Source organism: Phodopus roborovskii, unplaced genomic scaffold (assembly GCF_943737965.1).
Source record: "Phodopus roborovskii unplaced genomic scaffold, PHOROB, whole genome shotgun sequence".
Classification (NCBI taxonomy): domain Eukaryota; kingdom Metazoa; phylum Chordata; class Mammalia; order Rodentia; family Cricetidae; genus Phodopus; species Phodopus roborovskii.
The window spans coordinates 23,760,573-23,785,892 of NW_026126549.1; the positions used below are offsets into that span (position 1 = coordinate 23,760,573).

General features: G+C 44.7%; 1 protein-coding gene across 5 annotated transcripts in view; it reads left to right on the forward strand.

The window, feature by feature from the left end:
- The first annotated feature begins 23,854 nt into the window (after nt 1-23,854).
- Nedd4l (NEDD4 like E3 ubiquitin protein ligase) overlaps nt 23,855-25,320 on the forward strand; it is a 313,745-nt gene continuing 312,279 nt past the window's right edge. For 4 of the 5 annotated variants that reach the window (XM_051201148.1, XM_051201149.1, XM_051201153.1 and 1 more), the window contains exon 1: nt 23,855-24,113. In XM_051201148.1, coding sequence (XP_051057105.1) covers nt 24,066-24,113 — 48 coding nt within the window. In that variant the 5' untranslated portion in view covers nt 23,855-24,065. Of the gene's footprint in view, nt 24,114-25,053; nt 25,098-25,320 lie in introns of those variants that run through there. The other variant, XM_051201154.1, reaches the window with a different exon arrangement.

The following is a 25,320-nucleotide window of genomic DNA, read 5'->3' on the forward strand; positions in this document are numbered from 1 at the left end:
GTGTGAAGACCAAAGTGTGGACCCCCAGAACCTACACAAAAGCTGGGCAAGTATGGCAGTCACTGGTACTCCCAGCACTTGGGAGACAGAGTAGAGGAGTCCCAGGCTAGACTATAAACTAGCTGCAACTGGTGAGCTCCAGGTTGAGCAAGAGCCCTGCCTCAGTAAATAAAATAGAAAGCAATTGAAGGAAACACCAAGTGTTGACTCAGGCCTACTCACAGGGGGCACATGCACCCCACATACATACATAACACATATGCACACCACACACATATGCATGTACACACCAAAAAGGAGATCACAGGCATGATGTGGCTGTCTGTTGGTAAGAAAAATCTCTCTCTCTCTCTCTCTCTCTCTCTCTCTCTCTCTCTCTCTCTCTTTCAAGACAGGGTTTCATTGTATTGCTTTGGAGCCTGTCCTGGAACTCGATCTGTAGACCAGGCTGGCCTTGAACTCACAGAGACCCACTTATCTCTGCCTCCCAAGGGCTGGGATTAAAGGCATGTGCCACCAACACCTTGGCTGGTAAGAAAAATCTTACCATTCCCATCGTGACTGTTAGTTTTAAGTATCAACTTGACATGCTGTAGAACCACCTGAGAGGAGGATCTCCAGGAGAAATTGAATAGAAATGCTTGGCCTGCAGGCATGCTTGGGAGGGGTTCCCTTAATTAAGATCATTGAGATAGGAAAAACTTACCCTGCTTTCCCCAGCGGGGTCCTGGCTTTAGGAAGGATAGAGAGAGCTAGCCGAGCATCAGCCTGTGTGCATCTCTTCTCTCTCTCTCTACTCTTTACTGTAGAGGTGACTGGTGTGCATCTCTTCTCTCCACTGTAGAGATGACTGGCTGCTTCAAGTCCCCTCCACCTTGACTGGTGATGGACTGTTACCTAGAACTGTGAACCAAATGAGCCTTTCTCCTCTTGGTTGCTCTCTGTCCGAGTATTTTATCATGGCAACAGAAATGAAACCAGAACATAAGCTTGAGAATCAGTCTGGGTCAAAGATATTCACTGTCTACCTCTGGCTCCATTTCTATGGAATGGGAATAGCAGCACCACCTGTGTGTTAGCAGTGAAGATGAAATAAGAACAGGCCTGAAGAGCTCTCTGTGCAAACCAAGTGGTGACCCACACCTTTAATCACAGCACTCAGGAGGCAGAGGTAGGTGGATCTCTCAGTTCGAGGCCAGCATACTCTTCAGAGTGAGTTCCAGGACAGCCAGGGCTACACAGAGAAACCCTGTCTCAAAAAAAAAAAAAAAAAAAAAAAAAAGTTCTCGGTACGATAGCTAACCAGAGTGTAAGAGGAGCTGTGATCACCAGCTGCAGATACTGGACCACTGCTCTTGGTCAGCCATGAGCCATCCACTTTTAAGAATGTGGTGGCAAAGGGACATCTGGTAAAATGAGAATGTGCTATTGTCTTTCTTATTTCAGAAAATATTTGTGACATGGTGTTTAGATGGAAACCAGGAACAGGCTTCGGCGTGCCTTAGTGTTTAGCGCTTAACTACACAAATGTACACAGTTACAGAAAGAGCCCCATGTCCCTCTGGACTCTGCCTTTTGATTTACATTGAGAGGAATGGCTTATAAACATTTGTAACAAGTCACCAGAGCAAAGGGGGAAAATGTGCCAAGCAGAATGGCAGGAAGGGAATTAATCTCTTAGGCTGAGAATTCATACAGCCAGGCATCTGAAATAAAACCCCAAAAAATGAATAGAGGTGAGAACATTTGGGATTCAGGGCTTGACCTGAGTAGCAGCCCTTTGAGCTGTTGGAAGCACACAGACCTAGGTTTCAGGTGCTTTTACAGTTGTTGTTATTGTTGCCATTGTGTTTACTTTTTCAAGACAGGATTTCTCTGTGCAGTCCTGGCTGCCCTGGCAGTAGCTCCATAGGCCACACTGGCCTAGACCTAGCTCTGTAGACCAGGCTGGCCCTGAACTCACAGAAAGGAACCTGTGTCTGACTCCTGAATGCTGGGACTAATGGTGTGTGCCACTACTGCCCGGCTCTGGGGCTTTTTATTCATGCTGAACCTCTCATAATTTCCAGTGTTGCCATCACTACCCTTCGCCACCTTACAGGAGTTGTATGTTGTGGAGCCTGGCACAAGTATGTTGTGGAAGTAAGTTTAGACCCCAAGTGTATATTTCAGGCCAGTGTTTCTGGAGAGATGTTACAAAAATAGTACCATTCTCCTCCATGGATTATCGGGATAATGCCTTCACACTGGGTCAGTCAGTGTGGGGCAGCTATCCTAACTGCTAGTATGCTGTCCGACATAGCTGAAGGAAGAAGAGACATGCAGGCCCTTATCTGCATATTTTTTAAAGGTTTACTTAAATCTAGGAATTATCATAGTATAACCAAGTGAGAACTAAGAGTCCTTAAAATTAATTGACTGACATTAGCACTAAACTGTCCGTAAGAACCATGGCCATGTAATGAAAGTTTTAAAAGTCGGATGGAATTGAATATTCTGACGTAATTTTGTTTTGTTTTGTTTCTTTTTAGTTTTCTCAGATTGCTGTAATGTGCATTGGATAACTGAGAACTGGTGCATTGGTCTAGCCCCACCCTCCACCCCGTCACTATGGAATCACTCTTACCGGTAGGCACTTAGGACAAGGAAACTGTGTTCCTAACTGACAGTAGAAGAGATGTAACTATCTCAGGTGCACAGATAGGGAAACCAAGGCCTAAATCATTCAAGGAGTTGTTTGAGGTTTTGCTCTATCATGACTCAAGAATTAAATTTCAGTAGATGACTTTGAGGATAGCACAGTCCCTCAGCTCTCTCCATCTTCTTCAATAAACAAGTCATGTGCCATTCATTCTCAGACCTGGCAAAAATACCAGATGCCAAGGTGGAATGAGAAGCTTTCCACTCCTGTCTGTGTCCCCTGAATTCTTAGTGGATGTCCTCACCTCTCAAGTGTGGTGGTTTGAATGAGAATGACCCCCATAAGCCCGTAGGCTTGCATACTTGATCTCCGGTTGGTATGTTTAGGAAGGGTTAGGAGGTATAGCCTTGTGGGAGGAGACACATCACTGAGGGCCAGCTTTGAGGTTTCAAAAAGCCCATGCCATTCCCAGTGAGCATCATGCTTGTGGGTAAAGATGTGAGCTCTTGAGTGGGGCGTTGGCGGCGCATGCCTTTAGTCTTAGCACTTGGGAGGCAGAGGCAGGTGGGTTTCTGTGAGTTCAAGTCCAGCCTGGTCTACAAAAGCTAGTTCCAGGACAGCCTCCAAAGCCACAGAGAAACCCTGTCTCGAAAAACCAAATAAATAAATAAATAAATAAATAAAATGATTTAAAAACAGATGTGAGCTCTTGGTTACTGCTTCAGTACCTTGCCTGCCTGCCGCCATGCTTCCCAGTCATGACTGTCTTGAGTCTGATCCTCTGTAACCACAAATAGACTCTTTATTTTTCTCTAGGTTGCCTTGATCATGATTTCTGATCACAACAACAGAAAGGTAACTAGAACAGAAAGCATCTATTAAATGACAGACCATAGAATGGCAAAGTCCACACACCCTCCCCTGGCTTCCAGTCTCTGACTTGGCTGCACGTGTGCATCACAAAGAAAACACATCACCAGCTACATTGTACGATTTAGTCAAGAATTTAAATGGACCTTAATTTTGTTCCCCAAGGGATGTTTATCTCTCAAGCATGTTGTATTAATTTTCTATTCTTGTGACAAAATACCGGACAATGGCAACCTTAAGGGAGGGATGATTTCACTCATGGTTTCATGGTGAAAAAAAAAGCATGGCCACTGGAACTCCATCACAGATCTTGGTCAGAAGTAGAGCTAGCCCAGACTCTCAAGCCTCATACCCCATGCCTAAAAGCTAGGCCTCCCATGAATAACCATCCTCTCAAAACTGGGTCAGAGTTTGGGACCGGGTATTCAAGCACAAGATCCCTTGGAAGACATTTCCCATTCCAACTGTAAATTCGAAAAATGCAGTGTCTGTCTAAAGAATAGCATGTCTGTCATCGAGACAGAGGTCCAAATTCCCCTCACCCTGACTGCTCTCTCCCGGTTGCTATGGTTGCTATGTAACTCTTTCCTCTTTCTCTCCCCACCCCCTTTCCTTTCTCTTCCTTCTTTCCCTTCCTTGTCCTGTCTCCCATCCCCTAGGGTCACACTATGTAGGCCAGGGCTGCACAAATTTGAACTGTTTGCTCTGCCCCAGCCTTCCTAGTGCTGAGATCCCAAGTGTGAGTCCCCATGCCTGACCTGTCTCTTTAAAAGTACAGGAAAAGCAAGTCCATGAAGGACTTCCTCTTCTGCGGCAAGGGCGGTCCTTCACCTTTGCCTCGGGCTGTACAGAGAGCTGTGCTGAGGTGGGGGTCTGCAGATACGTGTCTACACTTTGTTTTTGAGTAGGTATCTCCCCACCTTTTCATTTTCTTCACCTCCTCTCTGGCCTCTCACCCCCCTTTCATATGCTCTGGTGCAGTCCGAGCTTCAGGCTCCCACAGTCCACTCACTCACTCACTCTGTCCTGGCTTATCTCAGTTTGAAGCTGGAATGGGTGAGGCTGGGCCTGGAATTTGTGCCTGGAAACAGGGTTTTTGGAACTTGAACTGTGGGAAAACTGAGGTGGAAGAGGTAGACAAAAAGCAGGAGAGAGTCTGAGCCTGTGAGGGGCTGCAGAGTTCAGAATGTCAGGGTTTGCTGGAACATCCTGTTGTTGCCACGGAGTGCATTCCCTTAGGTAGGGAACAGTGAGGTATGGAAATAGTCTGAAGCCAACACAGCGACCAAGGAAGAGCCTGCCTATCCTGGAACCCAAAAGACAATGGATATCTCAACACTAAGATGTACTTCGCAGGATGTGTACTGGTGGCATGTGGCCCACTTTGGTGCCTGGCACACAAGCTCTAGGAACTGTTGGAGAATGAGTGCATTTGTGATGCTCTATCCATTAGATACAGAGATGGACACATTTATAGTGTGGACCATATAGAATTGGCTTACCTAGACCCTATTCTTGGCTGAGCTAGCTCTTTAAATTCTGTGGGCTTTAGTTTTCTTGCTTGTACAATATTATCTATTGCAGACAGTGAATGTGCTTGCTATTATTGTACACCAAAATTTATTGATTTCCCGATATGTGTGTCTTTATACTTGGTACTGAGACTAATAAAAGATATTTATAAAAATTTGACCAAAGACAAATTAAGCTTTCTTTGACTACATAATCTATTAACTGGAAGTTACCAACATGGAATTTAAAGATGATTAATATTTATTATGACCCTAGAAAAGTATTTTCTGATTATCAATATGTTGAATGCAAGCAATATATTAGATATAAGTTTCTAATGAATTTTTGGTTTAAGAAAATTAATGACCAAATGTGTTATATGACACCTGATTGCTTATCTGAATATTTAATTAAACAGAATGTCAAGTTTGAGCACCATGCAAATGTACTCTCTCATTCTAAATCAGTGAAAAATCAGAATCTCGGCCTAGTGGTGCAGGCCTATAATACCAGAGACATAGCAGGCAGAGTCAGGAAGACAGGTCCAAGGCCTGCTCGGCTGTAGGTTAAGTTCAAGGCTAGCTCACACAGCTCAGTGAAATACTCTCAAAAAGAAAAAAAAAAGGAGAAGAAGAAAGAAGAAAGGGAGAAAGGAAGGAAGGAAGGAAACCAAAGAGAAAGAAAGAAAATGGTCATAAGAAAACCTGATACTTGGTAAACTAATTTTTTAAAAATGTAATAAAATGTGAACAGGGGCACCGTATGGGTAGACAAAGCTTGTGCAGAGTCATATGTTCTAGTCTCCTCTCTGTTGTTATGATTAATATTCCCAGGAAAGCAACCTAGGGGGAAAGATGGCTACTTGCCTTACAAGTCTAGGTTACAGTCCGTCCTTGAAAGAAATCAAGAGAAGACGTCAAGGCAGTCACATCACATCTGAAAACAGAATAAACACACAAAACACACACACACACTAGCTAACTTTCTTGCACAAAGATGCAAGAGTCTTGTAGAGTCCAGAACCCAAAACTAAGTGTTGCTAAATCTCCTTCTCAGAAAGAGACACAAGCAAGGTCTACCCCTCTCCTAAGGTCCCAACAACAAACCAAGGGACAATTCTACCCAAGTTCACCTGGGGAACCAATGCATTTATTGGACTTCCTTACAGGGCATAGGTGAGGGGTTACTTATAGGCAAGCGGGTACCCCTCCTCTTAGCAAACTACACATGGAAAGCTTTTACCCAGCATGGATGATGACTCACCTCATCCTTCCCCTACTAAATCCTTTGACCCTTCCCAGTGACACTGTTGGGAACCAGCAGTCTGCTGACCCCGCCACCGATGATGGGCTGCACTGCTTATGGCCATGTCTTCTCTACCTCATGACTTACCTGGCTGCCAGGGGACTCAATTACGCATGTGCAAGTTTCCCCTTTAAAGCAAGCACCAAGTGGGCCTCTCTTGCCTTTTTTCTCTCTCCCCCCCCCCCCTGCTTTCTGTTGGCCACCAGCTACCCCCCTTTTTCTCCCCTCTCTCAATAAACTGGGCTGAGTTTGTATTTCATAGGTAATAGTTGAATCAAAAGAACAACAGAAACCCCATCCCCCCAAAGCTACATGCAGTTAAGACGATATTGTATCCAACTGGTTCGGAGGAGAGGCTGGATATTCAGGTGAGGAGGTGAGAGCTCTCACCACTTTCTTCCAAGAGGGAGTATCAACAGTCACCAAGATATGATGATCTTCAGTAAGCAGATCCAGCTGAACTCCTGAAGATGGCCGCAGTTTGGCTCAGAAAATAGTCATGTAAGCACCAGGGAATGATGTCATCTACTTTTTTTGGGGGGGGGTGGTCGAGACAGGGTTTCTCAGTGTAGCTTTGGCGACTGTCCTGGAACTAGCTCTTGTAAACTAGGCTAGTCTCGGATTCACAGAGATCCTCCTGCCTCTGCCTCCCAAATGCTGGGATTAAAGGCGAGCGCCACCAATGCCCAGCTGATGTCATCTACTTTCATGGAGTTTTCCTGTATCAACTAAGACAGTTAGGACAATCAACCCTACCTCCTTCGCCCCCCCCCCCATATGCTCACAGGCTAATCTGGTCTTTTAATTGAAGATTGAAACTCTCTTTTGAAACTTCTTATTGAAATCACTCTTCTCAGGTGATTATAGATCATGTCAAGTAGACAAAACCAACTACCACATCATAAGTCCTTAAATGAAAATCCCAGGACTATTAGTGGGTTACCTCCATAGTGTTGGTCAGGAAGGCACCTGAGTTCCCCAAAACAAAACAGGCAGTTATCACCAAAGTTGGCTGCCCATCAGAATTAGACCAAAATGTTCTATTATCTAAGGTTGCAAGACTCAGAGAAATGAAGTGGTAACTAGGCTGACTAACTCTTAAATTGCCAGGAGGTGCTCTTCAGACTGCTGGGGAAGGATTGTCATCAACAGTCTTATTTAGCTTCGAACACTGTGTGCAATAAACCAACTGTGCAAGATGTGCCCACTGGTGCCAATAAAGGCAGATCTGACGAGGGGTGACTAACTACTTTTTATTGGTATTGAGACCTGCTCCAGGGGAAGAAATTCACATCTAGTACTACAAAACTGCCTGAAATCCCAATGGCCAGGAAGGTCATCTACCCTAGTGGGTAATTTATAGCTGCTGCTTTGCTAAGTGGATATTATGTGCCCAGGAAATTGTCTTCTAAGTGATGACGTTTATCCTCATGGGTTAGTGTGACTCTTAGCTTTTGTCAGAGACTTTTCAGTGGGTAGTGGCAACCGCAGAGCCTCGTGACTAGTCAAAGTGCTGAAGATAAGGGAATTTTGAATGCTCAGCCATAAATGGGACATCTATATTACCCCACCCAAGGCTTTGGGGACAATGAGGAACAGAGGAGGAGTGAAGGTGTAAGGTGTGGAGGGGACAGGGTAGGATGTAGTGGAACACTGACTTCCAAGTATGACGCTGCCATTGTACTCTTAAACTCACAATGCCTGTGACTATCTGCACAAAGTCTGCAGGATGTCATGGGGGAGGAAGGGCTTCATGAAGCTCCATCCCTCCCTGAGTCTCTATAGGCAGCTGATGATTGCAGCGAGGAAGAGGAATTTCCTTCAGCACCAAAAGCTGCTGCTGAGGTGTCCATGTCCCTATTGACAACCTTACCCCTTGCTCCTACTCACTAGGTCACAAAGAAACAAAAAGACAAAAGTTGAAGAAGGACCAGTTGGGAAGACAAAAGAGATGGGTGGGAGTTTGTGGGAGTTGAGTATAATAAAAATAAATCATGCATATGTATAAAAGTGTCCAATAACACCCATTTTGCATAAATAATATATGCTAATAAAAGTTGGACTTTTTGGTTTCTTGACTTGTTTTGAGACAGCAGTTTCTCTGTGTGGCCCTGGATGTCCTGGAACTTGCTTTGTAGACCAGGCTGGACTCAGACTCAGAGATCCTCTGTCTCCCAAGTGCTGGGATTAAAGGTGCATGCCACCACTGCCTTGAAACTAGTCTGGTGGTAGAGCACTTGCCTAGCTTATGCAAGACCCTGAGATCAGTACCCATGGAGAGAGAGGGAGAGAGGAAAGAAAGAAAGAAGAAAGAATTCCTGTAGACTCAGGGCTGGAATTCTGGTCATGTTCCTAGCACCTCCTTTGTGTATTGTGTCTAACTGATTCAGATTGTCTGTGTATGTTTCTTAAATTATGATTCAGGAGATTCTAAATAAAATCTAAATGAGTTATAGCTACTAAATTTTAGAAATAAGAACCAAATCTCATACATTTCATGAACAAAGGACATTTGTCAGTATGTTTGTTTATAAAACTGATGGCATTATAAAACTTTATGCTGCTTTTCATTTACCACTTCAAAACACACTTTTCAGACATGAGCTAAATAATCTTAAAAACCTATATAGCATTATTATGATGATCTTTATTCCTTATTGGAATAATGAAAGATTAGGTGATTGTATGTTTCATTGGGTTCTGAAGGTCTTGATACTAGTGCTCAATTTTAACTAATCATTGTAACATGTGGGTTGGAAAAAAATTATTAGATAACCTTTTATGACCAATTATTCATTTCAGAACAGTCTGGTCATAAAAAGAATTTTCTTCTCTTAATAAACCTCTGTTGTCATGGAAATGTTTCAGTTCCCCTGTCCTCCAATTGGCTGCCTGAGAATAGCCATAAACAAGCAGATTAGCTATGACCCAGGGAAGTCTTTGATGATAGGAGCAAGGCTCCTAAACAGACTCTATTACAGCTTGGCTAATGTCCATCTCTCAGGCTAAGGACCTTAGGATGAAAGGACTACTACCTAGGCTCTGGGACAATGGTTGCTTATGCCAACCTGCTTAACACTCTTCCCTCTTTCTAAGCCACACACAATAAAGCCATTACTGTTTATTGTGTAGAAATCCTATGTCATCTTGATCAGCTAAAGAACATGAAATTCTGCTTACAAGGAATGCCACAGTATCTGTCAGAATCTGATTTCCCCTAAAATTTCAAAACAGTTGAGGTCTGCTATTTGTTATTTATTTATTTATTTATTTATTTATTTATTTATTTATTGTGAACTAAGGTAGGCATAATTTCATTCAGGCTAGGGAAACTGCCTGATGTACATATGATTTTCTATTTACAAAGGAAAAAATACCCTATTTAAATCACATAATAGAAGAGCTAAGCATCACATTCCATAAATGTGTTTAAACATGTAGCTTCTAGATTATAAAATTACAAAATTTTACTCAGGCATGGTATATTAGTTATTTGTCTTGTTGCTGCAACAAATTAGCTGACCAAAGCACTAGACATGTTGTGGGATCTCCACCAGAGAAGACTGATAGATTGCTCAGACATGGGTTTAGGCCAATAGAAAGTCTTTATTAGCTAGCCTGTGACTGCTGTGGGTGTTCGGGATTCATGTATATCCCTAAACCTTTCTCAGATGACCTTTTTTAAGCACAAAAACCATATCCTGGGTTAATATACAAGAACAGTTACTCAGAAGTGGAACTACAGAAGCCAAAAGGCAAGGTTAGTACATTTAGATACTTTCCCAGAAGTATAGACTTTGATGGATTAAGTCTTTGTTTTAATTTTAGCAGGTGGTACTATAGCATGCTGAGTTTTAAGACCTGAATGGTGCTCTATCATGGAGTCAGTCATGCTAAGGTCTGGGGGCCTGTCAGGGAAGGCTTATTTTGGCTTAAGAGTTCCAAGACACAGCCTACTGTAGGGGGGAAATACTAGTGGCAGGAACTTGAAGTCACATTGCATCTGTAGTCAAGAAGCAGAGAGGGAGGAACACCTGTGCACACTTTGCCCTTTGCCTTCAGTGTGGGAGCACAGGCCAGGAATGGCACCTCCTATAGTTAGGTTAGTTTGTCTATCTCAGTTAACCTAATCTCAATAGTCACTCACATGTCTGCCTAGAGATTTGTTTCCTTAGTGAGTCAAAATATCATCAAGTTGACAATAAAAATTAACCCTATACATGGTGACATATACCAGAAATTCCAACATTCAAGAAGTGGGAGTAGGAAATTGGAAGTCTGAGGCCACATACACAATAACAACAACAACAGAAACAACAAAAATAATAACATTTTTAAAATGTATGTTGCATGGACTTTCTAGTGCTTCTATATGAGTCTAAAACCTCTTGGTTTGGACACCACAAACTGGAGGTCTTCTACTTTCTGTGTACATGGGTTTTCTTCAATCTTCTCAGTAACTCATTTTTATTTTCCTCCTCAAATATACATTCCAACACTCAGATTTTCGTGTCCTAGATATTTCAAACACCAGCTTCATCCTGTTTAAAGACCACCTCTACTAGCTAATTCCTCCTGTGTTCCCTTTCTCAAAAATGACAATTACCAGTTAGTGGTGGTGCACACCTTTAATTCCAGCACTTGAGAGGCAGAGGCAGGTGGATCTCTGATTTGGAGGCCAGCCTGGTGTACAGAGAGAGTTCTAAGACAGCTAGGGCTACACAAAGAAAAGCTGTCTTGGAAAAAAGCAAACAAACAAATCAATCAATCAATCAATCAAACAAAGACACTTACCTACTCAGCTGGAAACTTACTAAACTGTCTTTAATAATTCCTTGTTTGTCTCTAATATCAATTGCACTCTATTCTTGTGAGCCTGACTCCAAGATTCCCTTTTAAACACATCCTAGTTTTTCTGTTTCAACTATCAATATCTTAGGTCAAGTCTTTACCTGGTTTATTCTAAGAATTTTCTTGGGGGAGCAGAGCAAGCAAACTTAGAGATAGTTTAGTAACTTGGGCCCCTGCTTAACTTGAGCTGCATGTACATAACCTTTCCCTAACAATGCACTTAAGAACCTAGTGTGCCACCTGCACTAAACTCTCTCTCTGTCTCTCTGTCTCTCTGTCTCTCTGTCTCTCTGTCTCTCTGTCTCTCTGTCTCTCTCTCTCTCTCTCTCTCTCTCTCTGTGTGTGTGTGTGTGTGTGCACAATCTGGTCACTCTAACCTGCATCTCCCTAGGAAACTTTAATAACCCCCACCCCCTTTGTGGCCAGACCTGGAACATAGCCAGGAACTAGGAACAGTGAGCCTGTCCTACTTTGTTTTCTGCTGATAAACACTGACCAAAACCAACTAGGGAAGAAAATGGTTTATTCCATCTCATGACTCTAAGGTTAAAATCTAACTCAGGGAAGTCAGGGCCGGAACTCAAGGAAGGAACCTGGAGGCAGGAGCTCAAGCAGAAGGCATGAAGGAATGCTGGTTTCTACATTACTCTCTGGCTCATAGTTAGCTACATTTCTTATATCGCCTAGGCCAACCTGCTAAAGATGACACCTCAAACCCCACAGTGGACTGGGCCTTTCTATATCAATCATCAAACAAGAAAATGTTCCCATGGATACACCCAGAGGCCAATCTGATAGGTGGAGGAAATTCTTCAGTTGAGGTTCCCTCTTCCCAAGTATGGCAAGTTGACAACCAAAATTAGTCAAGTTGACAACCAGTCCACCTTGTACTGGTTTTGGATGTGCAGTAAAGCCAACTGTCTTCTTCATGAATATGTAGGGAAAACTCCTATTTATAATCTTATGTCTATGCATGATTGGGCTTGAATATGATTAAAGTTAGATTCATTTTCAGAAAGAAAGTGTGTGGTGGACATAGACTTACACAACTAAAACCTCATCAATAGAAATAGAAAGACATCCATATAACATACACAGCAACCAGCTCTTTCTTCTTGACCAACAAAAACAAGCCCTTGGAGTCATCAGGGGCTCTTGAGTCACCTGTTTCTGAGAGGTCCACTGTTCCTTGCACTTTCAGATTGATATTTTGAATAATGCCCCCCTTTCCTGTTTGTGTGCCCTTCAGTTCTTGGAACAAGAAACCAAAGAACCTGGAAACCCCAACTAGACTGCACCTCCTAGTAATGGCCTCACTGTCTCCACTGATTAATGAGGCTGCATTGATTAACTTTGCTTTTTCTTGTTGTTATATTACTACCTGACAGTGACAATAGAGGGGAGGGAAGGTTTATTTTGGCTCCTCATTTCAGAGAGGTTTTAGTTCAATAGAAAAGGAAGTTAGGCCAAGAGTGGCTCTGTCCATGGTGGGGACAGGAATACATGGCAGAATCTTTTTCTATTGTGGGAGACTGGGAAGTGGAGAGAAAGAAGAGGTGCCTGTTAGTCAGGGTTCTCTAGAGTCATAGAACTTACAGAATGTATGTATGTATGTATGAATGTATGTATGTATGTATGTATGTATGTATGCATACACACACACATTCATACATACATATAGGAATTTTTTGAAATGACTTACAGGCTGCATCCAACAATGGCTAGCTGTGAATGTGAATGATAAATCCAAGGATCTAGGAGTTGCTAGAGGCTGGATGTCTCAGATGTTCTGCTGGGACCGTGAAGAAGGGATGGATGGGCTGACGGTGGCGAGGGCAATCAGGCAAAAAACTCCTTTCTTCCATTGTCCTTCTATAGTATTCCAACAGAAGGGGTGGCCCAGATTGAAGGTGTGCCTTCTAGCCTTAATGTCTGGATTAAAGGCGTGTGCCGTCCAGCCTCAAGATGGATCAAAAGCATGTTGTCTTCTTGCCTCAAGATCAGGATCACAAGTGTGCCCTCCATATCTGGGTTACAGTTCATTCCAGGTATAGTCAAGTTGATAACCAGGAATAGCTTTTACAAGGTGATTATAATCTTCAAAGGTCTGTCCCTAGCAACCCATTTCAAGCAGCCAGTTCTCACCTCCTGCATTAGTCAGTTTCAGAAGTTTCATCCTTGACAAGCTGTCTTTGCTATCTGGGAGCCTGTGTCAAGAGCATCATAGAGGAACCACCACCACCTAATGCTAATGGCGGCTCTCCCGCCTGTCTGTTCCCAAATACCTGGCAGCCACTTTCCAAATATTTGACTCAGAGGCTTAATATTACTTATAAATTCTTGGCCAATAGCTCAGGCTTGTTACTAGCTGACTCTTACACTTAAATTAACCCATATTTCTATGTATACTTTGCCATGTGACTCGTGGCTTGTTACCTCATTTTTTACACATCCTGCTTGCTCAGCAGCTGGCTAGTGTCTCTCCTGACCCTGCCCTCCTTCCCATCATTCTCAGTTTGGCTTTCCCTCCTAACCTTCTGCCCAAGTACAGTCCAGCCAGCTTTTTATTAACCAATGAGAATAATACATATTCACAGTGTGGAAAGGGACTGTTCCACAGCAATGGTCTAACTCCTTTTCACTAGGCTTCATTCTTCAAGGCTCCCCAATGTGTCAATAGTGCCAAGGCTGAGAAGTCAATCTTCAGGCCTGGGAAGGCAGAAACAGCAGGGGACAGAGGGAAAGGACATTAGGAGTCTCTGCCAGAAAGAAACAGAAATGTGAGACTACGGAAATTAAGCCTAACAAGAGGGTGACGAAGTCAAGATCAGGAGGCCTCAGAGTTGGGAGAAACTGGAACAAAGTAGGATGGTGACTGGGGTGTGAGAAGGTGGGGATCAGAGAGACAGCGTCAAAGTTATTGAATTTGGAGGTGCAGTTGGTTAGAGAATTGGTAAATAGTAGGGTATATATAGAGAAAAGGAGTACACTAGGCACAAAGATGCAAAATGTAGTGCTTGCTGCAAGCCTATAATGCCAACACTCAGGAGCCTGGGGCAGGAGGCTTGAGAGTTCCTGCCAGTCTAGGTTAGATAAAGAAACCCTGTCTCAAACAAACAAGGAAATAAAGAAAGAAGGGGTGGGAAGTAGGAGACAAGGACCTGAGAAGCCAGGAGTCTGGAGGGACACCCTGATATATGTGCATTATTGTATCCCAGGTGAACAGAACAGGGGTGCACCTGATACTGGTGACCACTCAGTGTGTGTGGGAAAGAAGTGCTTTAAGGTATTTGTCATGAATATAAAATTAAAGGAATAGCCTTTTCAGTGTGTTGCAGTGCCCACATAGAGTAAACAGTGCCATCAAACCCAGCATATTTCTGATTTGTTAAAAGACCTGAGTTTACATGACTATGGGAAATTTCCTTTGCCATAACAGCAGAGGTTTGCTTGTTCCATGCTAATTGGGGGTGAGGCCTCTCCCAGCAGATACAGGAGACCCTGTGGTGTTTATGGCTACTTGCCAGCAGCAGGGCTGCTGGGAACCACCTGTCACAAGGCCACTTCCCCAGGCTCAGCTTCAGCTATAGGGAGCAGAATCCTCTAGCTCTGGTCAAAGATGCATGATTTTAGGAAAATCGTAAAAAACGGGTACCAGCAGCCAGCCGTACAAATCTGTGCTGAAATGTATAGAAGGACCCCAGTTCCCCAAACCATCCACAGCCTTTCAAAGCATAGAAATTGTGTTTTTATTTACATACTTTGCCTCTTCTTGGATATGCTCTAAGACTGGGAAGATGCTGGTGGTGTGTGTGTGTGTGTGTGTGTGTGTGTGTGTGTGTGTGTGTGTGTACAAAGCTGGAAACATCTCTGAGCTTCCAATGTCATTAGCTCCTTCCAGTAAGCAACACCCACTCTTGTCAGGCTGGTCTCCATTACAGACACTCTAGGGAGTTCCAGTGAGGCCACACCAGGGAACTAGGCTACTTGGTAGGAAACAGAATGCCAGCCATGCTAATGTTTTATCCTATCTCTGCAGTCCAGATTTTACATCTGATGGAGAGGCAGAGATTGAACAACAGAAAGAAGTGAGAGGTAGAAATGGGTAGAAAGTGCTCATGAGAAACAGTCACTATGGGAACTGCATGAGAGATGGTCATGTTCTCCTTTTTTTATTTGTTTGGTTTTTGTTGTTGTTTTTGGTTTTTTTTTTTTTTTTTTTTTTTTTTTTTTTTTTGAGACAGGGTTTCTCTGTGGCTTTGGAGGCTGTCCTGGATCTAGCTCTTGTAGACCAGACTGGTCTCGAACTCACAGAGATCCACTTGTCTTTGCCTCCCGAGTGCTGGGATTAAAGGTGCGTGCCACCACCAGAATTGTGCCACTAAAAATTTAATGTAATAGGAAAACCAGAAGCCAATTGTCATATCATTTCCCATATTAATTCAAAACACTGAACTGATACAGATACATCTTAGAAGGTCTAATAGGCACTTATATCCACCACTACACAGCAGGGTTTAGAATTCTGAAGATGAAAAATCCTCTTTGCCCACAGTCTACTTTATGTAAGTCTGAATGTAGAATGGCTTCCTTTCCCTCAGTGGTCAACTGCCCTCTTTCCTCAGCAGAGTTTTCCCTCTTCATATCACCTAGTCCTTCCGGAAGAGCTACTAACTGTTGCAGAGGGATGGACCAGTGCCCAGGCTGGGATTTTCATATGATAGATTAGTTTTCCAAGGACCAGTTCTTCCTAACTCCCTTCAACTTTACCAAAGTCTAACTAACAGCAACTGGCTCTTAGGTTACTTACTCTGAAAGTCCCAAGCTTTGAAGGAGTCAGGAAAAACACACTCCCAAGAGACAGAGCTCTGGTTGCATCACCTGTACTTCTAGACCTTGACAAATCTTCTCATTGGTGTACAGATAGTGTCCTGTGTAAATATGGCTCTGCATGTTGATTTGTTTATTAAACTTAGCATAGACTTGAGACCCCTCCACCCCAGTTCAGAGAGATTCCTCTCTCATTTAAGCAGCTACATAGTGCTCTACTGGATGGATGTATCAGTAATAAGTTTGGCAGCTCCTCTCTTGACGGCCATTTGGAATTGCTTCCAATCTTTTGACTACTGAAATATACATGTCACTTCATATTTTGTAGTGTACATGGTCTCAGAAGTGGATTTCTGGACTAAGTAAACAGGGCTAGATACAGGGCTCTCTCCACAGGGAGCCTTGGCTTCCTCGATGTCTTCCAGCAGGTTCTCTAGCTTGCTATGAAAAGACACCAACCACGACCAAGGCAAATCATATATATCCTCCAGCAAAGCCACACTTCATAACCCTAATCCTATCAAAGAGTTCCACTCTCTGGTGACTAAGCAACCACATATTTGAGCCCATAGGGGGTGGGCATTCTTATTCAACCACCACAGTTGGTTCATTGTCCTGTGTTTTAACTCTGACCTCTTTGGGGAGGTGGAGAAAGTGCCTGTCACTGTTCTGCTGCTGCCCACTGCTGTCTGTAGAACCACTTTGACAGGACCTAGGGCTACTCAGAAGTATGCAAATGAACAGAGATGCAGCTAGCAACATCTGGGACTGTGGGGGAATTATCTGTGCTGGGATTCCATCACCACAATGAAAGAAATGCCCATAGAACCAGAAGACCCCACCTGAAAAGGAGCAAGAGTGTGGTACAGGCAGAGGGCAAGCACACAGGGCTGCGTCTGAGGCTGGAGGTGGGAAAACTCATTGAGAAAAACAGGACCCTTATCTCCCACTCTTAGTTGGAGGACGGTTTTGGTTTGTCCCAATGGCTGCAAAGCCTCTGGGGATAATAAGGCACTTCAAATGTGAGAATCAAATAGCTCTGGTATGTCCTCCTCCCCTCCACCCTCACCCCACCTGCACAACAGGTGTTGACTTCCTCATTGGCATCTTAGGAACTGTTAGTTGGGTCATTTAATTACTTTCCCTTGGCTGTCCTGCATTTAATAAAAACAATGTATGCAGAGAGCACCCCTAGAAGTATACTTTTACATTTTTTATCAGTGGCATAGTAAGAGTCCTAAAATGAAGAGATGCATTATGTTTAGGTTACTAAAGGAATTATTATGTTAAAAAAATAATCAATGAGCTTCATCAAAATTGTTCCCTAAAGCAGCTGTTTTAGAATTCTTACTGCAGAGTTGAGGGAATCATTAATTTATTTTCTCTGGAAAATGAAAATACAATTGAAGTGGGAGGGTGGAAATCCAAGTGATTCTGATCTCCCCCCCCCCAACACTAGACTGAAATCACAGATCACTGATGGCTTCAGAAAAGCAAAGACTGAAGTGTATCTCCATGCTTCTTATCATTGGCCAAATTATAACCTCTAAAGACACCCAGACTGGAACTCAAGAACCCCTGACAGTTCCTAGCAGCAGTAAACTTAAATCTACTTTTGATTTTGACAGGAGACTGTCATTAAATAAGATGACCAAGTGAATTTGCAAGAATCAAATATGAGAAGGAGTTACTGTGAGAACCAGCAGACATACTGAAGGTACCACCTAAAACTTTAGATATTAAAATTTGCAAAGTATACAGTAGTTAAGAAGATGGGCAGGGTGATACAAACCTTCAATTTAGCATTCAGGAGGCAGAGGCAGGAGGGTTGCTGTAGGTTCAAAGCTAGTCTGGTATACACAGTGAGTTCTAAACTAGCCAGGGCTCTATGCAAGGGGTCCCAGAAGAAGAAAATAAAGAGAGAGGGCAAAGAAAGCTAACCAAAGACACAAGAACGAAGTGTTCTTCAGAAGTGACAAAGACTTAATTCCATGGAAGTGCAAGGGGATTTGAGGCAAGCAAAAGAAAAACAGGGTGTTGAGAATAGTAAGTTTAGAACACCAAGATCCTGAAAGCACATGTGGCAACCTAATTAGACCAAGAGCTGTTAACCACGGGAGCTAGACTTTAGAAAAACAGCTCCAACCTGCTGATGGTGACACAGCCCACACTCTCCTGCACACTCCCATCTTCATCACCTGCCAAGGACTATCGAGGATGTTTACAGATGTTGATGCTTTACAAAGTAATTTAAAAGGACAAACCTCTGGGGGGGGGGAAGAAAAATGACCCCAAAGGAACAAATAGAAAGCACTAAGGAGTGCAAACAGGGTAAGCAAGGAAGACTACATTGGAAAAGTTGTTATCATTGTATAATAATAATGCCCAATCTTGTAGTTAGAGAGAGAGGAAGAGAGGGACATTAGACGCCTAGGGGACTGGGAGAGTCTCAGTGGTGGATCCTTTGCCCTGCCCTTGTGATGTTCTAGTATCACAAATATAAATTCAGAATGAAAGTTTTTTTTTTTTGAATCAATAAGGAATTGGAAAAAATTAAAACAAAGCAAAAGCCAACAACGATATTTTACCTGGGCATGGTGGAACATACTTTTAATCCTACCACACACAAGCAAAGGCAGGTGAATTTCTGTGAGTTCAAGGACAGCAGGGCTACATAGCCAGACCTCTGTCTAAAACAAAAAGGCAGGCCTGTGGTGCACATCTTTGGTCCCAGCACTTGGGAGGCAGAAGTTGGTGGATCTCTGGTTCAAAGTCAACCTGGTCTACAGTCCACGTTCCAGGACAGCCAGACAGACACAGTGAAGCCCTGTCTTGGAAAAAATTAAAATAAATAAACAAACCAAATATAAACAGGCAAATGAAAACAAAGCCCAATATTTTAAACTTTTTTGTGTTTCTCGGAAGGGGGTGGGTGTGGCTTTGATATATTACCTTGGGCACACATGTAAAGTGTTAAGTGCCACCTGTGAAGGTACGGAAATGCAGACTCACACGGCAAACAGAAGGGAAGGAATGCAGTGAGAAGCCGATGAAGCGAACATTTACTAATAGAAACTCTCAAGAGAGGAAAAGAGTACTCAGTAACATGTGGGGCAGGTGTACGGATCTTAGAAATAGCAATTTTGAAAAAGGAAATCACATAGCCAGTCAGAAGGTAGAGCTGAACAAATAAGGAATCATATTTCTCAACCTTGGTGTTTTATTATTTTAGAATGCCAGAATCAATAGCAGCACACAGGCCTTCAAAATGCTATTTTTATACAGAAGTAGTTATTTGCAAGTCATTCCCTCTTATCTACATCTGCAGCTGTCAAAAACATGAATGATAGCTATTTCTTCACATAATCACAAGCACCTTCTCAGTGCCTCAGGGGATGTTGCTGAGCTCCATTGTGGCACCAGTTTTTCCAATCATATAGCCATTTTCAACATATCTGCTCCAGGAAACAGAGCCACTAACAAAAAGCAGTGTACATGTAGCATGGTACTCTATTCTGCTTTGAGATGGGAATTAGCAGAATTCCAGTAGGCAACTCAATAATCTGCAAACCGGCGGCTCATCCATAACATGCTCCCTGTTTGTGATTACCCTTTGTATCTGAAAGTTGTTCTTTACTTTTGATGACCCCAGTGAAGTGAAGATCACTTGCCAAACTCCCTGAGTCCCAAATCTAAGATGTCAAAGACAAAGTGCAACACAGCCCCTAGAGGAGAGACCACAGTTTCTCTACGGTTTCTGAAGAGACATCAAACTGCCGGGAAGCAACTGCTTCTTTTACCAGAGAGTGCTGGGTATTTTCTCATAGCTATCCTTGTCTGTCCACCCCACCAAAACAACACAAGATCCCTGGGCAGCACTGATGAAAGGATAGATGTTTGAATCCTGACTTACTCTACAAATGACTGTGTATTTGCAATACATAGCTTCTTCTAAAGTGAAGAAAGGGAATAAAAATTATGAAAATGTAAAAGTGCAGGAATGTAACTCCAGTCCAAAGATTCCTGCCCCTTGTTGTGTTTTAGAATCACCTGAAAGGCTTTAAAATCAACCCCACCTGCCCCCCCTCCCCGACCTCCCCATTAGTTACAGGGTTAGGGGTGCATGGCCCCAGAGCAGTCATCAAGGATCCCCAAGTGTTTCTCTGTGTAGCAGTTTGGGAGCTGTTGGCTTACCACACAGGTGTAACAAGAAAAATAAAAGACCCAGAGACAGATATTGGGGTTCAAGCTTCAAGCTGACAATCAGAAAAGCAAAGCAGCCAGCCACTAATTCTTATTCTTCCTCAGACTGAAAGGCCATCCTGTCTCCAACAAACCTCAGACTGCTGCTGTCTCTCCTCAGTGTGGCTGGAGAATGAATGCCAGCTCTGAGACCCTGTTCCTGTCTTAAGCACTTCTCATGAGTTCAGGGATTAAGGATGTGTGACCCGAAGTGCTGAGATCATCTTTGTGTGAGCTGTTTCTCTTTTGGACAGAATATATTTTGTGTAGCTCAGTGTGACCTTGAACTAACAGAGATCCGTTTACCTCTTACTCCTGAGTTTTGGGATTAAGGTAGGTCTCAAGCAAACCTGCATGTGAGGGTCACCTGAGCTGCTATTGTAACTACTGGTCCCCGCCCCACTCCACGGACATTGTGAGGACAACCTGCCCTTTGCCCAGTTTTAAAGATGCTCCTACCTTGCATACAATGTATAAGACCACAGCACTGGGAGAAAGCTAGTACACAGTTACAAAGGACATTGATAGTTTGAAGTGAGTTCTTTTATGGCTTGGTGCTCTGTATCTCCTGGTAGCCAAATTAACTAAAACAAACACAATCACAATCAGAAGCAGGGGTGTGGGTGGGGTAGGGGTCCTGGCTATGGTGCAGGCCTTTAATCCCAGCACTCAGGAGGCAGAGGTAGGTGGATCTCAATGAGTTTGAGGCCAGTGTGGTCTACAGATCGAGTTCTAAGACAGCCAAGACTACAGAAAAACCCTGTCTCTAAAAATACAAAAAACTAATCAAGTAAAACTTTTTTTTTTTGTTTTGTTTTGTTTTGTTTTTGTGTTTTTGGTCATTCACAATACAAATACTCATCAGCTCCTTGAAAGGTAGTAAGGTTTCTTTAACAGATCTCAAATAAATGTTTTGTTTGAATCTGCTCATCTGGGATGTTGAATGATTACAGAGCATAATTTTGTAAACTGTCCATAATAAATGATGCGCAGCATCTATGTACATTTTAATATAAACTTTTATTGATTCTTTGAGAATGTAATGCATGCACACCATGTATTTTTATCACAACGAAGTCCCACTTCTCATCTCCATACCTCAGTGAGTGTCAAGGGCATGACCCAGACTGCAGGTGGCATAGGCTGTTGTGTTGGAGATGGGGAGGGAGCAGGATGATGAAGGAGAGGATGAAGAAGTATGACACCCTTCTACAGTGTCCAGATGACTCAGACTGTTGTATGACTTTTCCTGCTGAGAGATGAACAGATGTATATTCATCTCCGGTAGGACACGATGAAACAGTTTCTCTAATCTATCATTGCTTAGTGAACCCATGATCACTTAAAGGGGCATGGATGACTCAAATGCAGGTGCATCATGGAAAAGCACATCTATATGGTCATGGATGGTTGCTCATGACAGCTGCATCCCTGGGACTCCCTGCCCAACTTCTATGAAGTGCCACAGGAGAGCTGGCCTTCCCCTCAGCAATGTACTGTTTTTATGTAACCAGCTCAGGGTTTGTAAGCCTTACAACTGTCTGAGAGAGTCTGCCTCGCTCCTGGAGAGAATGCTTCTATTTGGAGATAATAGTTGCTTAAGCCAGCCTTACCTCTAGGATCAGAATGCAAATTTTTCTTAAAATGTGTTTTATTTATGTGTGTGTGTCTGCATGAGTGTGTGCCCATATGTGAAGACAGAAGAGGTCATCTGATCCTGTGCATTTTGAGTTACAGGCATTCACAGGAGGATGGGCTTGTAACCGAATCATCTCTAGAGCCCCCAGAAAGATAGTTTTCTTTCAGGAAACTTAAAAAGTTGATTATCTAGTTCTCCTGATCTTATAATATAAACTGCAAATTTGACAAAGTTCTGCTTGAGTATACTGAGGAGCTTCCATTTATATGGGTCAGAGGCACAGAGAAGGGCGTCTAAAATGTGGAATGTGTGTTTGTGCACACGCATTTGTTTGAATATGTGTGTGTACCTTTTATAAAAAGAAAAAATAGTCTAGGTTTGATAAGTTGAAAATTCTTGGTTCTGTGAAATGTTCTTTCACAATCTTTATTTTTCTTGGTAGGGATCGTGTGGCACCTAAGTGCCATATAAACTTTGATGGCTCTGAATTCCGAGGATTCGAAGCAGTGTGTTGATTCCACCGGGCTGGCTTCAAAGGAAAGCAATTACATGGGATACATTGTAAGGGAAGAAAGGGAGCGCTAAAGTTTGGGCCTGTGGGGACTGCCTTTCATTTTGATTTGCAGGGTGTACACCGGATATTTGGTCATTAAGGTGGGCCAGGCAAGGTTGAGTGTGTTCTCTCTTCCATCAGTGAAAATCCTAACCTCCCAGACAAAACCATACACTCTGATGATTTCTTTTTTAAAGGCAAATAGCATGTTCTTCCTGTTTTCTGTTCTAATTCACCACTGCACACATTTAAATTTAAGGAAGGAACAGCTTCCTTTTGTGTGGGCTTTTTTTTTTTTTTTTGAGACAGTTTCTCCACAGCCCTGGTTGTCTTCAACTCACTATGCAAACCAAGTCACAAGAGATCCCTCTGCCTCTGCCTCCTAGGATTAAAAGGCGTGTGCCACCATGCCTGGCTCTTAGGGAAAGCGTCTTGAAAAAAGTAGAGTGACGATTTTCTCTTATCTTATTTGAAGTAGCTTCTTGCATTCCTGTACTTCAAAAGATCAAATGAAAGGCTTGCTAGAGAAACTCCCTATCTGGAATGTGGGAAGACTCCTATGGTTGCTAATAAGACAGTCTCCAACGTTTGCATATGTAAAGGACAAACTTAAACTTGAATTTGGTATTTCACGTTGTGCTTTACAAAAAAAAAAATTGCTTTTATTAAAGAACCAGGCAGCCGGGTTTCAAGTGGGTGGGTGTGTACTCAGAGTGGGGCAGAGTTGGTTTTGTTCCCAGTAGAGTTGACATCGGCAATGGCGACTCGCGGCCACACCGGGGCAGCCTCTCCTCGGCTGGCCGCCCGGCCAGGCCAATCATTTCGGGGAGCTGACGCGGTGAGCCAAGTCTGGCCTGCCATAGCTGCCAAGAATTTAAAAGGGGGGTCTAGAAACATGCATCATCGCCCTTTAAACGCTCCTTGGAACTTCGGGTTAAGCAAAAAAGAAAGATTAAAAATAGAAACAATGGTTTTGTTGTTTGCACGGTGTCTTCATGGTCCCCTCCAAGGTCCAGTCTACCAAAGCAGAGGGAAGCGGAGCAAGGGGGAAGATCAGCCCGGCAGGCCCAGCCCGCCAGGGCGCGCCCCAGTTCAGGGCTCTACGGCCGGTGACCCAGGAGGCGCGGGGGGTGGGGTGGGCGTGGGGCGAAACCCCCACCCCCGCGGCCCGCCCCCCGATCCGGCCTGTGATTGGCTTGGGGGGCGCCAGTGCCCGCCCCGGCGAGCGGGAGGGTCCCCGTGGGCGCCGGGCGGCGCAGGCGGGGCGGAGAGAGCGGGCCGGGCGGAGCAGGCGAGGGGCGGGGGCGCGGGTCCCAGGGATCGCTGAGCGGGCTCGGGGAGGCCGGGAGAGCCAGCGGCGGGGGCGGGAGCCCACGGGCTGAGCGCTGAGCAGAGAGAAAGAGAGAGAGAGAGAGCGCTCGGTCAGCCGCCGCTCGGCGCGCTCTCGGAGCACCAGTCCGCGCGTCCCCGCAGCCTTCCGGGAGGAAGCGGCGCCGCGGCCGGGTGCAGGCTCACCTGCCGTCCCTTCCCCGCCGGGCGGCGCAGAAGGACAGAGGGTCGCAGCCCCGCGACGCACTTCAGCTGATCGCAGCGTCTGGGACCCCGCGCGGGGCGCCGGCTCCATGGCGACCGGGCTCGGGGAGCCCGTCTACGGACTTTCGGAAGAGGAGGTGAGTTCCTGCCCAGAGCGCTGTGGGGAGGGGACGGGGCCACTCCGCTGTGCACGTCCCTTGCCAGCAGTGGGTCCCGGAATCCCGGTGACCCAGAGCGTTCGGGAGCGGTGGGTGACTTGGACCTCCCTCCTCACCGGGGTGAAGCGCTCCGCTCCTCGGCCCGAGGCTCTCAGGGTGGGCGGAGGCCGCGTGCGCCGCTGCCCCGCGGGTCCCTTTCCTCTGCAAGCCACGTCTCTCCGGGCTGTTGGGCAACTTTCCTGGTCATGCCCCTGCAGCCAGGAGTCCGTGACGTGTGTCACGTCAGGGTCGCTGCAGGGGTCTCTGCGTGGCGCAGGCTATCTGGGGATTGTTGAGGAGCCTGGTGGTGTCTCCCTCCCTGGGACTTTTCTTGCTAGTGGGCGCTCGGCAGCGGATGTGTGCAGATCCCGGAGAGAGTGGGGGACACCCGGAGAGTTGCGTGCGGTCGCCCGTGGGTTTTGCAAAGTCTGGAGTTGGAATTGTGTGTTCCTAACTCCTCTATGTTGGTGTGTGGAGGTGATCTGAGGAGGAGGCAGGTGCTGCAGGAAACTTAAGGGAAGGAAGCTCGCAGCCCTGCCATTTCTCCCTCTTCAAGAGGATTCAAAGCCCGGCACCTCTGTGGTGGGTGGAGAGAAGAAAGCTCCATTGATCTCTTTTATTAATAAAACGAATGAAATAAGCCACACCCCCAAACGGTCGGTTTGACTGGAGAGGGCTTTGTTTTTAAAAAACCTCACTCGCTCATCGCGGTCCCCACTCCCCCTTTTGAAACGATCCTGCTAAATCACTGCTCAGCCCTCACTCGACCAGCCACTCTCGACTCTTATTGGTGTGTTGCTCTGCCAAAAAGGGGGGTGGGAGGCCTGTCGCGGGCGCGGAGTGACAGGCAGGCTGGATGGAGCAGGTAGGAGTGGTTCGCCATCTGGCGGGGTGCGCGCCCAGGTCTGGCTCCCCTTTCGAGAGGTGAATTTACAACCCTTGAAGCATTACTCAGCGGGGAGGTATTTCCTATCCTGGTTGTGCATTTCATGAAAAGTGGATGCCTGGAAATTTGGGCTTTCTCGATTTCTCTTTCTTACCCTCGCTCCTTTCTTTCTGAGGTTCCCTCTTTCTCTGGTGATGGGGGTGGGGTTTAAAGAGTCTATTATCTGAGACAGATTCACGTTATGGCTTTGCTTTCAGCAGC